At 40.3% G+C, this 18,288-nt stretch overlaps 1 protein-coding gene across 2 annotated transcripts in view; it reads left to right on the top strand.

The window, feature by feature from the left end:
• The first annotated feature begins 482 nt into the window (after nt 1-482).
• Nucleotides 483-18,288, top strand: part of TNIP3 (TNFAIP3 interacting protein 3) — a 142,432-nt gene continuing 124,626 nt past the window's right edge. For both annotated transcript variants that reach the window (XM_063941603.1, XM_063941602.1), the window contains exons 1-3: nt 483-560; nt 2,263-2,342; nt 16,102-16,225. In XM_063941603.1, coding sequence (XP_063797673.1) covers nt 546-560; nt 2,263-2,342; nt 16,102-16,225 — 219 coding nt within the window. In that variant the 5' untranslated portion in view covers nt 483-545. The remainder of the gene's footprint in view (nt 561-2,262; nt 2,343-16,101; nt 16,226-18,288) is intronic.

The raw sequence follows: 18,288 nt of genomic DNA, 5'->3' as shown, positions 1-18,288 counted from the left end.
CCTTATGATAAATATATTTAATTAAAACATGTAGCACCTTTACTAGTAATGTGTTACTGTATATTGAAATGTCTGGAACTAAATCAAATTCCTAGAAACAGATGAAACAATTGATAGGTTTTACAGTAAACTATAGTGAGTGATGGCTGACATTTGTGTGCACTGATACAATTGTTCCAGTGCAGAGGCTGAAGGGTTTCCTCTAGTGTTTCCCCATAACCTGTAGGTGGTGTTCTTTTGTTTATACAGAGCAGAAGGGAATCCTTTACACAGATAAATAAAGTTTACTTTCTATTTCAAGTTAAAAAAAAAAAAGTGGGCAGGAGCATGAAAAGATAGTAATGTTGATAGTGGTAAAAATCTTTTTTAAGGGGTTTTCTCAGTGCAGGGGAGGTTCACTATATATATATATATATATATATATATATATATATATATATATAAGTCTGATCAATTACTTTATTGCTATTCCAATTATATGAACTTAATGCTGTGCATGCAGTTATTACATACGTGTGCAGTGGATAATACTGGTGAAGAGCTAGATGGAAGAAATAACTGTAAGTTTTCAAAACAATGCATTTTAGTATATTTTCATCTACTTATTAATTTAGCTTAAAGAAAAAAATAATGATGTATATTTTACAGCTATTTCTGTGATTATGCACTCTCTACTGCACAATAACAGCGTCATATCAGACCATAACAATATGTTGCATGTAGAGTATTATCTGTTTTGTACACACTATATATATATATATATATATATACACACACACAGACGCACATATACACACACACACATTTGGAGGAGGCTTTCAGGTATAACGAAGACACAGTAACGATACAATGTTTTACAGCATTTCAGTATACTTATATACCTTTATCAGGGAATATAAATGTTATATTCCCAGAGTAAAGTATGTACTGTAAGTATATTTATTCATATCCAGGTGCAACATCCAAATGTATAGTTATTGCTTGATGCAATTCCACATAGGATAGCAATGTACAGTAGGTGATTGAAGTAATTGTTTCAGGCTTTGGAAATTGTGTCAAGTTATGACTTCTCAACAATATGAAGATATTTTAGTTAATACTATCTATTTTAGGTTTTATCATGTATTTTTTTCGTTGTAAAATTGCTGTGGATCTCATATCTAATTTTGTGGATTTCACTAATGCTAGAGAACTAAGTAATTTTAAGAAATGTCATATAAACTACCCTTGGTCATGAATCTAAATATGTATTCTATGTCCACAGATTTTGGGGCTCAGGTAGAGTTGGTCAAAAAAGCAATTTGCACCTTGGTGCCACTTGCAATTGGCTGACAATATCTGGATACTACACATTTATGCTAATACTACAGTAATGTAGCTTCTGCAATTATTCCCATTATTACAGTGATATGTGGTACAGGTTGAGTATCCCATATCCAAATATCCGAAATACGGAATATTCCGAAATACGGACTTTTTTGAGGGAGAGTGAGATAGTGAAACTTTTGTTTTTTGATGGCTCAATGTACACAAACCTTGTTTAATACACAAAGTTATTAAAAATATTGTATTAAATGACCTTCAGGCTGTGTGTATAAGGTGTATATGAAACATAAATGAATTGTGTGACTGTGCACACAATTTGTTTAATGCACAAAGTTATAAAAAATATTGGCTAAAATTTACTTCAGGCTGTGTGTATAAGGTGTATATGAAACATAAATGCATTCTGTGCTTAGTCTTAGGTTCCATCACCATGATATCTTATTATGGTATGCAATTATTCCAAAATACGGAAAAATCCAATATCCAAAATACCTCTGGTCCCAAGCATTTTGGATAAGGGATACTCAACCTGTATAGGTCCCCAGCAATAAAACAAATTCCCATTTGATACTTTTTAGGGACAGGCCACAGATGTGGAGTTTGAACATAAATAATACTTTTATTTTGTCTTTGCATGTTGTTATACACAATGTCATTCTACAATGTAGTTCCTTACATAATATGTTTTGACTGTTGTTACCCACATCATCTTACCACATGCTATTACCGTCTGTAAACAGGTATTGCTGTCACTGATAAAAACGTAGACACTGGTATACAGCAAGGAACATGTAGCAAACATGCAATACCTTTTCATAACGTTGCAGTGTTGTTTTTCTCTTTTAAAATGTAAATAAAATACTACAAAAAATGTACACGGAATATACTTTCCCATTTAAGCATGTGCCCTTCTTTTGTTTTTGTTTTTTTAATTAGACCCCATATAGAAAAGATGGCAAAAAGCGTGACATAAATGGAGTGCAATTTTTCTGGAATGAATATATGGACTCAGAAAGGTATATACACTTTATCTGAAGAAATGTAGTTAAGATACACTTGCAATATATCTCACTTTCCCATCAGTCATCAAAACAGCATTGTATAGATTACTCCTTTCTTAACTGTTTTGTAACTGTACCATTCATGTGCTGCGACTACCAAATAGTCTTTGCTGACAGTTGAAAACTGAAACATCTCCAAGTTAAAGACATGAAGAAATGTATTGCAATAACAGCATTAATTATATTGTTCATGAGTGCCTGCACTATGGGTCTGATTCCGAGATGTACTGTATGCAAACTCGATGTACTGTATACAAACAGCAGGTAATTAATGTACTACTGTAAATTGTGTTTGCTTGAAATCTTTAGAGGTAATGTTTTTTCGTTGTATAAAATGTATATTAAAATAATTTTTTAACAACATTGGCTGGAACATAGTATGAAGTACAAAATCATGAATATTATCTATGGGATATCTCCTTTCAGATAATGTATATGATAAATATTTTATTGGTTCATGTGAAAAATGGTGTGATCACCTAATGCATAGAATATCATCAGAAACTAATCAGACAGCAAAAGGGGTTAGAAGAAAACATAATTAAGTAAGCTCACAGTGGAAAAAAAATATTTCAAGAAATAAGTACTGTATGCTATTTATGTAGAAGCTGGTGTAACATTTATTTGTATATTATAAAGGGTCAATTATAAAAAGTGTAAAAATGGCCAATTTCAAATTCAATATATGTATTCATCTGCATCCTGAAATATACATACAGTATATGACAACCTGTGTTTTGGACTGCCCCAAGAAAATCTGCTTGGATAAAACATCTATAGTAAAAATAGAATTATTATGGTGAAAAGCACACATTGTATAAATAAAAGTCTCCAAAAATGAGCAATGACTTCAATTTTCAATTAAACTCTAAAAAAAAGTATACAGTATAACCTTGGCATTAAAGCAATTCATTTATTTTTACTTAATAAATAACTTCTGAATTGTATTTTAAGCTATCTACAAATGCTTAGAGTAGAATTTGGTGTTCCTACAAAGAACCATGTTGGTGGTTAAAACCACCAGTATTACTTAATGCATGCAATTTAATGTTTTAAAAATACAGGAGTACACGCTATGTTGAATTATTTTTTCTCTATGGTTACACAAAATGGATTTTGAGACCAGTTTCCTAAAACCATTGTGAAAAACAAAGAAAAAAATATGCAGAGATATTTATTTTATGCCGTGTCATTTCTATTGCATTGGGTTATTTTATAAGCACTATTAGATGTTCATTCTCCATTTTTGACAAAAATATAGAGATTTATATATAACACTGTAACACCCCTTTTACCTGGGTCTCCTGTATTTAAAGTTCATCCCCTCACAATGCTTCTCACCTTGCAACTGTCTTTTCATCAGTGTTCAGTTCAGGAACACCAGAGGGAAATTTTGGGACCCTCTGGCCAACACAAAGTTAGACCACAAACAGCACAGGAATGTATCACACAGATCTGTTGCAAAAGCCACCCTGGCACATTTATTAAAAGGGTCCTGGATAGCTACTGCTTTTATGCATTTTTATGTAAATGGGCACTAATCTCTGCTTATTCTCCTTGACCTCTCTGCTACATTTGACACTTTGGACCACCCTCTTCTTCTGGGAATCCTTTACTCCAGGCATTCCCAACCACGGTCTTCAAGGCACACCAACAGTGCAGGTTTTAGTGATATCCAGGCTTCAGCACAGATGGTTAAATAAAAAAAACTAAGGTACTAATTAAGTCACCTGTGTTCAAGCCTGGATATCACTAAAACCTGCACTGTTGGTGTGCCTTGAGGGCCGCGGTTGGGAATGCCTGCTTTACTCCCTTGGTCTGCATGATACTGCCCTCTCCTGGCTGTCCTCCTACCTTTCTAACCTTTGCTTATTTGTCTTCTCTCATGACTCCACCTCCCCCCACTTTCTCTACCAGTAGGTGTCCCCTATGGTTCTGTTCTTGGGCTTCTCCTTTTCTCTCTCTACACATCCTCTTTAGGTGAGCTCATTAGTTCTTTTGACTTACAATATCATATCTATGCTGATGATACTTAAATCTACCTTTCGTCCGCTGACCTTTCCCCAGCTCTCATCACTCCTATAGTATCTCCAAATGTATCTCTGCTATCTCTTCCTGGATGTCCCAGTGCTTTCTTAAACCTAACATGTCTAAGACTGAGCTTATCATCTTCCCTCCCTCCCGCATAACTTCACCTCCCACAATTTTATTATATATTGATGGCACTACTATTTCCTCTAGCCCCCAAGTGGGCTGTATTGGAGTAATCCTTGAATTCTCCCTCTCCTTAAAAGCACACATGAGACCCTTTGTCTCCTAGGAGGCTACTAAGTCACTCACCCACTCACTAGTCATCTCCAGAATGGACTATTGTATTCTCCTCTTTTCTAGCCTCCCTGACATATGCCTTTATCCACTCCAATCTATCCTCAATGCTGCTGCTCATCTCGTCTTCCTCACCAAATGTACTACATCCACTTCCCCTCTCTTCCAAGCCCTTCACTGGCTCCCCTTCCCATTCTGAATCCAATTCAAGCTTCTCACCATCAAAGCCCTCACCCACTCTTCTATCTCTTATATCACTGACCTCATCTCTCTCTACACGCCCACCCATCCTCTTCACTCTGCTAATGCACTTTGCCTCTCCTGCCAACTGTTTACCTCTTCTCACTCCTACCTGCAAGATTTTCAAAACTGCAAATGGGTTCTCAAGACATACTTCTTCACCAAACCCAGCCAACTGTCCTCCTAATCCTCTTGTGCATGCTCACTGTCTACCCCTCCTGTGTCACCATGGTCTGTTAGCCCTTCATCTTTTAGATTGTAAGCTCACAAGAGCAGGGCCTTCTCCCCTCATGTGCCTATCCTTGTCTTACTTATACTATCTTGTACTCAGTACTCCCTTTGATGGCACCTGACCCCTGGTTTTCTGTATATATCTTGTACTTGTCCTATATTGTTTCAAACTGTAAGTGTTTTTTTCTTGTTTTGCTGATATGTTAATGTAATCTGCAATGGGTGCTACAGACCCCTTGTGGCATCATATAAATAAATGATGTATGTATATATATATATATATATATATATATATATGAGCATGGGATTCAGGCGGCACTCACGGACTCACTCACAAACGACCTGGAACACCACGGTCTGCTAACAACGTTTCGGATTTATTATCCTTCGTCAGGTAACAAAATACAAGTAATAAAAGCTTACCTTTATACCATTGTGCAAAAGCGTGAGAGTGTGATCGGTGCACGGCTTTCCGCTGACGTCATCACAATCAGACGGCGCCGGGCGGAAGCAGAAACACAGAGCTGCATAAAATCCATCACCATGGAAACTGTACACAAATCATATACAGGCGGTTACAGATACAGTTACAGTGCCAGAGATTTAGAAACATCATTGTATAGATGGTAATCTGTTTAAAACATATCACAAAAAGCAATTGAGGGAAAGCATTTCATTTAGACCATACGGGGCAATAGTATTTAAGAGGTGGATCCATCTGGTTTCACACTGCAAAAGCGCTCTGGCTCTGTCACCACCCCTTTTATCCTCACTAATGTGATCTAATATTTTATAGCGCAAAGAAGATAAAGTGTGCCCTCTGGTCTTAAAATGCTTGGCAACCGGTTGGTCAATATTCTTGCCCTCTAATGATTGCTTAATGGCACTGCGATGCTGCGCCATTCGTTCTTTGAACTGGCAAACAGTTTTCCCTATATAATACAGGCTGCAGGGACATTTAATGCAATAAACAACATATTTACTGGAGCAGGTGAGCACATGTCTAAGTTTAATTTTTCTACCTGTATGTGGATGTACAATATAATCACCTGTCTCTAAATAGGAGCAGGTTGTGCAAGCTACTCCCCTTGTATAACAGGGGAGTAGCTTGCGTTCAGATAGGTCAGGTAAATCAGGGTCAGATTGAATTATAGGCCAGATTGAATATTAGGGACCATGTGGTCCATGCCGACATAACAGCAGCAGCCAGTAACAGCATTGAGCACTTTATGACGAAGAAACCTGGCAATTATAAATGCCTTGGATGCACAACCTGCTCCTATTTAGAGACAGGTGATTATATTGTACATCCACATACAGGTAGAAAAATTAAACTTAGACATGTGCTCACCTGCTCCAGTAAATATGTTGTTTATTGCATTAAATGTCCCTGCAGCCTGTATTATATAGGGAAAACTGTTTGCCAGTTCAAAGAACGAATGGCGCAGCATCGCAGTGCCATTAAGCAATCATTAGAGGGCAAGAATATTGACCAACCGGTTGCCAAGCATTTTAAGACCAGAGGGCACACTTTATCTTCTTTGCGCTATAAAATATTAGATCACATTAGTGAGGATAAAAGGGGTGGTGACAGAGCCAGAGCGCTTTTGCAGTGTGAAACCAGATGGATCCACCTCTTAAATACTATTGCCCCGTATGGTCTAAATGAAATGCTTTCCCTCAATTGCTTTTAGTGATATGTTTTAAACAGATTACCATCTATACAATGATGTTTCTAAATCTCTGGCACTGTAACTGTATCTGTAACCGCCTGTATATGATTTGTGTACAGTTTCCATGGTGATAGATTTTATGCAGCTCTGTGTTTCTGCTTCCGCCCGGCGCCGTCTGATTGTGATGACGTCAGCGGAAAGCCGTGCACCGATCACACTCTCACGCTTTTGCACAATGGTATAAAGGTAAGCTTTTATTACTTGTATTTTGTTACCTGACGCAGGATAATAAATCCGAAACGTTGTTAGCAGACCGTGGTGTTCCAGGTCGTTTGTGAGTGAGTCCGTGAGTGCCGCCTGAATCCCATGCTTATCCATTCAAACAAGAGGAGGGCACCCGGCGTTTTTGCTTTTGCTGTGTGAGGGGAGTGCCGGACATTGCATGACATACATATATATATATATATATATATATTAGTGGTGGGCAACGATTAAAATTTCTGATCGCGATTAATCGCATGATTTTCTCAGATTAATCACATTGTTATGCGCAAGATTCAATAATGAATTCAAAAGTAGTGTATTGCGATCCTGATTGGCTGCCAGTCCTCGAGTTCCGATTGGCTTGCTGGCGGCCAGCAATACACTTGAAATGGCACCAGCGCTGTCACGGTCTCCATGGCTGCCCGCAGCTAACTACTGTATGCACCAACAGCTGGGAGGACGAAGAGAGCTGATTACAACTGCACAGTGCTAGGGGGGATGATCGCCACAATCACCCTCTGCCAGGGCTGCCATCAGAAATGAAGGGGCCCGGGACTGACAAATGAGGCAGGGCCCCCCTCCCCACACAAACGCTGCCCCATTCCTCCCCCCTGCATTCTACAAAACTTACATTTTGAGGGGACCCGGGTGGCAGCAGCAAATATCGGGACAGGGACAGCTGCCTGCGAACCGCCAGGCAGCCACGGCATGAAGGAACAGAGCCGCAACGCTATTATTAGTACAGAGCCTGCCGTGAGCCAATCAGAGGTCACGGCCCGGCAGCCAATCAGGAGCTGCCAACTGGCAGCTCCTGATTGGCTGCCGGTCCGTGACCTCCGATTGGCTCGCGGACGGCATTGTAGTTAGAATAGCGCCGTGGCTTAGCCTCTGTCCATCCAGGGCAGCTGCCGGTGCGCAGCGTTAAAATAATTGTCGCCGTTAATTAGTTAATGCATTAACGCGATATTAACGCGTTAACTTGCCCAGCTCTAATATATATATATATATATATATATATATGTATACACACACACACACACATATATATATATATATATATATATATATTTTTTTTCTTTTTGGAGGGGCTAGGGGGAGTTTACAAGCTCCAAAGATTTTTCATAAATAAAACAGAGAAAGACACAATGGTGTGAAGCAATCTGAAACATATAGAGCTGCAAAATGTAGAAATGTCAACTGATTGCAGTTTGTAGGGAAAACATTTCCCAGTGTTACTAGATACTAAAACATAGAAAAGGTTGCGGAATTGAGATCTGGTGCTAAATTTACTAAAAGGCAATAGTTTTGCTTTCAAAATGAATGCCATTTGAAATTTTAAAACCCACTACTAGGTATAGACCCCGGACTATAAAAAATCCATCATTGTTATTGTTAGTGAAGGTTATCTTAATTTTTGCAATAAATCTTGCCTCACACATGTGCAGACAAAGGACATTTCAGATTGAACATGGTACTGCAATTCACCTCTTAAAGGTAATATATATCATTATATCTGTAAATCTGAGGCCCCATAATGGGAAAGGTTTACAAAAGGTTCAAATCAGTGGAATCCTTCTAAAAAATTTAATTGTATATCAATAAATTTCAGGTTGGTTATCTCAACAAAAAAAGTGACCTGTGGTTGTGCTGACAGACCCGTCATCTCCCAAATGGAACATGAAACTGCTAATGCAATGTACTGTTACTGGTATTCAGTATCTGTGTGAGCAAGATCTTCCACTGAGAGGGAAGAACATCCTTGCTGGGTCACTACTAAAGTCAAGTTAGTTGTGTTTCCTAGATGATATGGCAAATGTAGGAGAACTCCTAGATGAATACATCAGAGTTGCACACATTTGGGTAATTCAGACCTGATCACTAGCAAGCTATTTTTGCTGCGATCAGATAGTCGCCGCCTACAGGGGGAGGTTATTTTAGCTTTGCAAGTGTGTGAACACATGTGTAGCAGAGCTGTACAAACAGATCTTGTGCAGTCTCTGCGCAGCCCAGAACTTACTTAGCTACTGCGATCACTTCAGCCTGTCCGGGACCGGAATTGACGTCAGGAACCCACCCTGCAAACACTTGGACATGACTGCGTTTTTCCAACCACTCCCTGAAAATGGTCAGTTAACACCCACAAATGCCCTCTTCCTGTCAATCTCCTTGCGTTCACTTGTGCGGAGGGATTCTTCAAACAAACCCATCGCTGAGTGGTGATCCACTTTGTACCCGTGTGATGCGCCTGCGCATTGCGGTGCGTACGCAGTTTGGACTTGATCATCCGCTGTGCGAAAATGAAGCCTAGCGATCAGGTCTGAATTAACCCCACTGTACTATGCATCTTTGCAACTGCAAAATCCCTGTCCATATGCTTGTTTATCATTTTTAGTGCTTTATTTCATTTATTTTAGATGTTTTATTATCTGCATCATTTACATTGTTTACTGGGTGTGTATATCACCAACTGGATATGGAGCATTGTGACTCCAAACTCATTAAATTAAATTACACTGTTGATACAATAATATTCATAATTTGTATCTTGACAAAGTAATACAGTGTGCAAACTGACACTGTATTTTATTTAGGTTGATTGAAAAGGCACAATACCAAGCATTATTCAGAGTCACAAATTATTCATACGAATTTATCCCATACATTAGTAGCTGAGCGCAGTGCACCCTTTGTATTTGCTATAAATAAGGTATATGCCTAAAAGTGAAAAGCGAGCCATAAATTAACTTTCAACAAAGATTATATGCTAATACAGCAATGGAAGTAAATGATATTGAATTATTGCATTATGGAAATCGTATCGACATGAGTAACAGATATGGGGTTTATTTACTAAGCCTTTGATGGAGATAAAGTGGACAGAGATAAAGCACCAGCCAATCAGCTCCTGTCATTTTTCAAACACAGGGGTAAATTTACTAACATTCGTATTTTCCCGTTTCAGGTCAAAGTTCAATCACGAATGACATCGAAAGTGTAAAACTGCAACTTTTTGAATTTGTTACGACGGATTTACTAAGCTGCCGTATTCGGGTTTTTATTTTGTTCCGATGTCGATGTCATTCGTGTTTTTATTTTTATTTTTACGGCAGTGATTAGCAAAACACTGCCGACTTTTTTACAATGAATCTCGGCCGGATCTGTGTGATCCGTGCTGGGGTTCATTTATTTTTATTTTTTTTAAATTAAACACTGTAAAATCCTTAAAAAAAATTGCGTGGGGTCCCCCCTCCTAAGCATAACCAGCCTCGGGCTCTTTGAGCCGATCCTGGTTGCAGAAATATGGGTAAAAAAATGACAGGGGTTCCCCCATATTTAAGCAACCAGCATCGGGCTCTGCGCCTGGTCCTGGTTCCAAAAATACGGGGGACAAAAAGAGTAGGGGTCCCCCGTATTTTTAAAACCAGCACCGGGCTCCACTAGCTGGACAGATAATGCCACAGCCGGGGGTCACTTTGATATAGTGCCCTGCGGCCGTGGCATCAAAAATCCAACTAGTCACCCCTGGCCGGGGTACCCTGGGGGAGTGGGGACCCCTTCAATCAAGGGGTCCCCCCCCCAGCCACCCAAGGGCCAGGGGTGAAGCCCGAGGCTGTCCCCCCCCATCCAATGGGCTGCGGATGGGGAGGCTGATAGCCTTTTGTGATAATGAAAAGATATTGTTTTTAGTAGCAGTACTACAAGGCCCAGCAAGCCTCCCCCGCATGCTGGTACTTGGAGAACCACAAGTACCAGCATGCGACGGAAAAACGGGCCCGCTGGTACCTGTAGTACTACTACTAAAAAAATACCCAAAAAAAGACAAGACACACACACCGTGAAAGTAAAGATTTATTACATACATGCACACAAACATACATACATACTTACCTTATGTTCACACGCAGGTCGGTCCTCTTCTCCAGTAGAATCCAAGGGGTACCTGTTGAATAAATTCTACTCACCAGATCGCGGGTCCCAGGGTCCTCGGGGCATCCATTTGTAATCCACGTACTTGCATAAAATAACAAAACGGAAAGCCGAGCCACGAACTGAAAGGGGCCCCATGTTTTCACATGGGACTCCTTTCCCCGAATGCCAGAAACCCACTCTGACTGATGTCTAAGTGGGTTTCTTCAGCCAATCAGGGAGTGCCACGTTGTAGCACCCTCCTGATCGGCTGTGTGCTCCTGTACTGTCTGACAGGCGGCACACGGCAGTGTTACAATGTAGCGCCTATGCGCTCCATTGTAACCAATGGTGGGAACTTTCTGCTCAGCGGTGACGTCACTTTAGGTCAACCGCAGGGCAGAAAGTTCCCACCATTGGTTACAATGGAGCGCATAGGCGCTACATTGTAACACTGCCGTGTGCCGCCTGTCACTCAGTACAGGAGCACACAGCCGATCAGGAGAGTGCTACAACGTAGCACTCCCTGATTGGCTGAAGAAACCCACTTAGACATCAGTCAGAGTGGGTTTCTGGCATTCGGGGAAAGGAGTCCCATGTGAAAACATGGGGCCCCTTTCAGTTCGTGGCTCGGCTTTCCGTTTTCTTATTTTATGCAAGTACGTGGATTACAAATGGATGCCCCGAGGACCCTGGGACCCGCGATCTGGTGAGTAGAATTTATTCAACAGGTACCCCTTGGATTCTACTGGAGAAGAGGACCGACCTGCGTGTGAACATAAGGTAAGTATGTATGTATGTTTGTGTGCATGTATGTAATAAATCTTTACTTTCACGGTGTGTGTGTGTCTTGTCTTTTTTTGGGTATTTTTTTAGTAGTAGTACTACAGGTACCAGCGGGCCCGTTTTTCCGTTGCATGCTGGTACTTGTGGTTCTCCAAGTACCAGCATGCGGGGGAGGCTTGCTGGGCCTTGTAGTACTGCTACTAAAAACAATATCTTTTCATTATCACAAAAGGCTATCAGCCTCCCCATCCGCAGCCCATTGGATGGGGGGGGACAGCCTTGGGCTTCACCCCTGGCCCTTGGGTGGCTGGGGGGGGGGACCCCTCGATTGAAGGGGTCCCCACTCCCCCAGGGTACCCCGGCCAGGGGTGACTAGTTGGATTTTTGATGCCACGGCCGCAGGGCACTATATCAAAGTGACCCCCGGCTGTGGCATTATCTGTCCAGCTAGTGGAGCCCGGTGCTGGTTTTAAAAATACGGGGGACCCCTACTCTTTTTGTCCCCCGTATTTTTGGAACCAGGACCAGGCGCAGAGCCCGATGCTGGTTGCTTAAATATGGGGGAACCCCTGTTAATTTTTTCCCCATATTTCTGCAACCAGGATCGGCTCAAAGAGCCCGAGGCTGGTTATGCTTAGGAGGGGGGACCCCACGCAATTTTTTTTTATAAAATAACAACTTTCCCACCCCTTCCCACTGATATACATGCACGGATCTCATGGATCCCTGCATGCCTATCCAATCACGGGGAAAAAAAGCAGGTCTGGTTTTTTTTTTGCACTTTTTTACGAGTTGTAATTTTTCACGGCAGTGTTTGTTTTTTTTTTGCTTTGCACTTCTTAGTAAATTACCGAGATTCATACTTAAACAGCCGCGTTTTGACCGATGGTGTATTCATTCGTAATTTTTTTCTTGGACTTGCAAAAAATTACGAATGCCCTCATCACTGCCGTGATTATTGCTTAGTAAATTACCGAGATGACACTTTGATGAAAAAACGGCATCTCGGTCAAAATCGGGAGCTTAGTAAATTTACCCCACAGTCTGTGACATGGCAGTTACTAGCTGATTGGCTGGCACTTTATCTCCGTCCACTTTATCTCCATGCAGGGCTTAGTAAATAGACCCCATAGTTTCTGATTTTTGTCATTCCCACCAAATGTGAATTAGTGAGCCTATTAGAGAATAACCTCTCCAACACCTATTGGAGAAAGTGGGAAATACTGTACTTTGTTTAGTTAAAATAACAAAAATACTGTATAGGAGTAAGTACTGTATGTTTTTCCCTTATTTCTAATAGAAAAAGAACTACTAGCCACTTTTTTGCAAACCTCTGTACCGTTACAGTATCTCCATTAAATGTATATGCTAGATCTGTTCCTGATTTATTTCATGGCAATCATTAGTGGGAATATCAGTGAGAATAAACGCATGATGAGTATTAAACATTTAGAAGAAGCCCCCTTTTCTTCAAAGATCGGAAATGGTCGGCTAGTCAGAGTAGGACTCTGTCAACTAGTTAGAGTAGGGTGGCAAGACAAATGTACAAGCTGGTGGACTATTAGCAGAGTCCCAAACTGAGATAGAAAATCATAATTTAGAGAGCCAGAGAACAGTGGGCAGAGGTGAAAGTCTAACTCATTCTGACTCTATAGTGATGTGAACTAAGTTATCAACAACTAAATGTTATTGGAGAAGCTATTGACTAAGCCTCTGAGATGATCTCAGTAAAAGGCAATACAGTATCTAGCTTTATGGCATTTCTTCTCCAAGCAAACTATGAGATACAGTATACTGTAAGACACATTTACCAGTACTATACATTTTGTCCCATTAAATATAAATTTCTGAGAGATGCAAATCATGCCAGTAAAAAATTATAAAAATGTGTTATTTGTAAAATGTTTCTTGCTGGAAAACATTAGTCCCCCCTCTTTAGTCCCCCAGTGTTACTCGGGAACATGGTGCATGTGCACAAGAGAGCAAAGGCTCAGGAACAGTGCCAGAGTCTTTATTGTATTCGCCAAGGGTTCAGTGACCAATGCAAAGATAAAGGGGATAAAGGGCAGTCTTGCAGAGTACAAATGGGTAATAAAAAATGGACAAAAACAGGCATGGATGGAAATTGTCACAGTGAGTATATGACTGAAAGCAGATAACTGAGTAAGAGAATATTCTATAAAACAAATATTAGCTAGTGTTATAGCCATATATAGGCAAGATAGTGCTTTCAATGGGAAGCCTTTCTGCAAGCTCTAAAGTTCTTCTAGGGCTGCAGCCAATGCAGTCCCTAGAAACTACGGGGGAGAAGGGGGGTTGGGTGTGCATGCACAAGTTCATCTGCCAGCCATAGTGGGCTTCTATGGGCCGCAGACGATACAGTCCATAGAAGCTAATGCACATGTGCGCGTCTATGGGGCTTCTTTTCCCCTTCTTTACCTACACAGCCTCTTTTTTTCTTCTATACTCCCCCTTTCATGGTGGTAGGTGTGGACTGAGCCATGGGAGGTGCGGACAGAGCAGCGGGTGGTGCTGGCAACCCCCATTGAGACAGCAGGTAGGAGCCGCCACTGCTCGTAGGACCCAACTAGCACCTAATTGGATCAAACCCTTTCTGTAGGTTAAACACCAAATCATTGGACAATCATTGCTGTAATGTTCTACCAGCTGGTCCTGAGTAAAGACATATTGTAACATTTTTATGTCATATTGGCTGTGGTGCCAGCTGCAGCTCTTCTCCCCAACCCAACATGTACGGATGTGTGCTGGACTGCACTGTGACCAGGGAAGTGTTTAAAGTACAATTTTTTTCTATATTTTTTTCTTAGGCCACACCGCCTGAAAAAGTACCTGGGCCCGTCCAGGCTCTCTACTGCCCTGCATATTGCCAATGATTTCCAGAAAAACTCATGATTTGTAGTTTGAAAAAGCAATTAACACAAAAAAAGACCATTGGAAATTAAGCTGCAGGCCAAAATAAATGCAATACAGGTCAAATACATTTTCAAGCACACATTATGATGGCAGAGAGAGATATTCAAAATGCAAATATTCATACCAATTACAGATCACTTATTTAGTGGGTTTCTGTGCTATCTAGAAGGTTACAAAGTAGCAAAGTTTGTACGTCTATTCAACCTTTGTACTGTACTCTGTCCTCTTAAGAAAGCTGAGAAAAATCTTGTGCAGTAATAATTAGAGGACAAGGGGATTCATTTACGAAAGATCGATTTTAGATCGATTTTAAAAAAAATTGATCAACATCGACAGTGTTTTAGGGAATAAGGGGCTAATGCAATGTTGATTGCAAAACAACATTTTCCTCTAATGGGCACAACAAATGTGCACTGCAGGTGGGGTAGATATAACATGTGCAGAGAAAGTTAGATTTGGGTGGGGTGTGTTGAAACTGAAATCTAACTTGCAGTGTAAAAATAAAGCAGCCAGTATTTACCCTGCACAGAAACAATATAGTCCACCCAAATCTAACTCTCTGCACATGTTATATCTACCCCACCTGCAGTGTACATGTTTTTTCCCATTAGATTAAAATGTTGTTTTGCAATCAACCTTGAATTAGGGCCTAAATTCCATATTTAAAAAAAAAAAACAATGTTGATGTTTGAGAATTTTTTAAGTCTAAAATCATTATTTTTTCAGTTCCATTCAAATTAGACTACAAAACATTAAAATCAGTCAAAAATCGACCAAACATTAACAAATAATTGACCACCATTTCCTGCTGATTTTATACTTGATAAAACATACCACATGCAAGAAGCTTCTGTGTTTCCACTAACTGGTTTGCGTACATATCCAATGATGGGATACCTGCAATGTTTTTTTTTACATCTAAATTATATATTGAATCTTTAGAAACAAAAATGACTTGTGGTTCATACATGCCATATAGTATTTTTCAGAAATACTGTGTACTTGTTTGCTTATTAGCTCTATGGTGAATCCCCACTTAAAAATGGCAGTGAGCCCTGCGCAAGAAAATAGACAGATACAGCAAAACTTATGGTAGTCTAAAAGATGAATTGCTCTGCCTGTATGTTTTAGAGGAAAATTTGTAAAGCTGCTGGTTTATTATTGTTTTTGAACAATATATAGCAAACTAATATCTTGATGTTACAGGTATAATATAGCATAATATACTATTAGTTTAACAGTATCTTGACTCAATTTGATTATATACTGTAGTTGTAATTCTATTTATATATAAAACCAGGTAAATCTGTCTATATTCTAAAAGCTAACTGATCTGAATGGATGTTTGTAAACAGGTGTGACAGCACGGAACTTAACACTCTTATCAGAAGACAGATTCAGCAAAATAAGTTCAGTAAAGAAGAGGAAGTTCTTTCTCAACAGCAAACGTTATACCACAGTTCTTTATGTTCCCATAAGGTGAGCACACAGAAAAATACATTTCAGATAAATGTTAAATGACATCTTAAAAACAAACACTACATAAAGTACTGTAGCATGTGTTCCAGATATGATTTGTACTTGTTAAAGTGTTAGCTGTGCAGTGACCTGCTATATAATACCAGTAGGATTTTACTCTGTGCTACAGCATGTGAGAAGCAGTGACGTGGGGTGGGGTGAGGCAGGTGAGGCAGAACCTTTCCTGTTATACTTACATTTAAACCATAGTTTTGACTGTATAAAGTATATGAAAAATACTAATAATTTGTTTGAAATATCTTCTTTGCATTATTCTAATAATTTTTATAGCCCAAACTCTGGAGTAAAAAGTCTATGGCAGGTGAGGCAGTTCCTCACCTGCTTAACTTTTCAGCACATCTCTGATCAAAACTCACCAGATTTCCAGGAGTTTATAATGCTGTACCTGTGTATAATGCCCACATGAACCCTTTGGCTCATATATTGCATGGAATTCTGGCTCTGGAGTTAGCCAGTGCCTCCTGAGCCATTTATCTCACCGCACGTACCTGGTGAGAAGACATGTTCATCAATCCTTATGGTACAGCAGTTTAAAAACAAACAACTGGCCCTATCATTGTGTCTTGGAAGATGATTTTAAAAATCTGAATTGGATTTTCCATGAAATTATTGGCACCAAAAAATTATTTTGCCAAAAAAACACTTTTCTAACTGTAGTCGTGTGTAAACCAGTACTTAGGAACCTCCAGTGAAACTGTTTCCACAGGAGTTTACAGCATTTCTTTTTTATACAAATATTCCGGGATGTTTTATGAAATGTGTTTCATACTGTAAAGCAGTGTCGGACAGGGGCATGAAGGGCCCACCGGGGGAATGCAGTGGTGGGGCCCATGTTTAGGGGTGTGGCCAGTCTCCAGAGGGGGTGTGGCCAGCTGCCAGAGAGGTTTGGTGTGCATAGCCTGGGCCCTTGATATATATATATATATATATATATATATAAAAGGTAACATATGTATAATGTATAATTCAAGTGCACAGTCTGGAACCTGATACCTAGAGGAGGAAGGCGAGAGGGGGTGAGGCCCACCAGGGGTTTCCCCTGTACCCCTGTGGACCAGTCCAACCCTGCTGTAAAGAGAAGAAATTTACATTACAGTCGAGGTTTTTTTGCCCTTGAATAGAGCCCTAGGTGAGAGTTTGCTCCCATTTCTCCCACACTCCCGGGATACACAGGTTGGTCAACTGTCTTCTAACAATATGAACTGTAGTGTGTGTGTCCATGTCCATGTGGTAGAGAATATAGACAGTAAGCTATACTGGTGCAGGGCCTGTAGTGAAGTATTATTTTTTCTCTGTAAACCGATGTCTCATACTGTATGTAGATGCTATTAATTTCAAATACCAACAACTGAATAAGATATTGTGCACATTTATAGCTATCTTGGTATATAATCACTAGTGGGTGCTAATGTATCCCATTCTGCTTTCCATTGTAATTTTGTAGAATTTTCAAGCTAATCTCAACATCTGCATTCAGGGGTGCTGAGTGGGGTGGGGAGGACAGATATAAAGGGGTGTGGTACATATTTATGACATTCAGAATGTTGTTACTGATGAAATGTTGACATGATTGGATAATCTTCAAAACGTCCATGGTGGTCTAGTTATGACTTACAGATGGAGCCATGCTAATCATGGCTCCATCTGTGGCGTGCCTATCGCCGAGCGTCTCAATCCACGCATCTGTGATGGAGATGCTCTCCTAGTCTAGTGAATGGGGTGCGTCTCCATCCAAGGTGCACGCATCCGTGACAGAGACGCACCCCATTCACTAGAAGTGGAGAGCATCTCTGTGCACTCCAGGCGGGGCTAGGCGGATGGATCACCTAGTCACTCCGGGAGTGCACACCTGCGATGGGGCCCCCTCAGATGAGCTGCTGCAGTAAGTAAAGCAGCTCTATTGGCATATTTTGGGTCCAGCAGTGAAGTCTGGATGGCTTTTGGTAGATCCTTCATCTCTTGTAGTGCAGTGATTATGAATGATCCTAACTATTAACCATCTC

The sequence above is a fragment of the Pseudophryne corroboree genome, chromosome 1 (assembly GCF_028390025.1).
Source record: "Pseudophryne corroboree isolate aPseCor3 chromosome 1, aPseCor3.hap2, whole genome shotgun sequence".
NCBI lineage: Eukaryota > Metazoa > Chordata > Amphibia > Anura > Myobatrachidae > Pseudophryne > Pseudophryne corroboree.
Note: the sequence above shows the minus strand (reverse complement) of the source record. Positions and strands in the feature narration are given on the sequence as shown.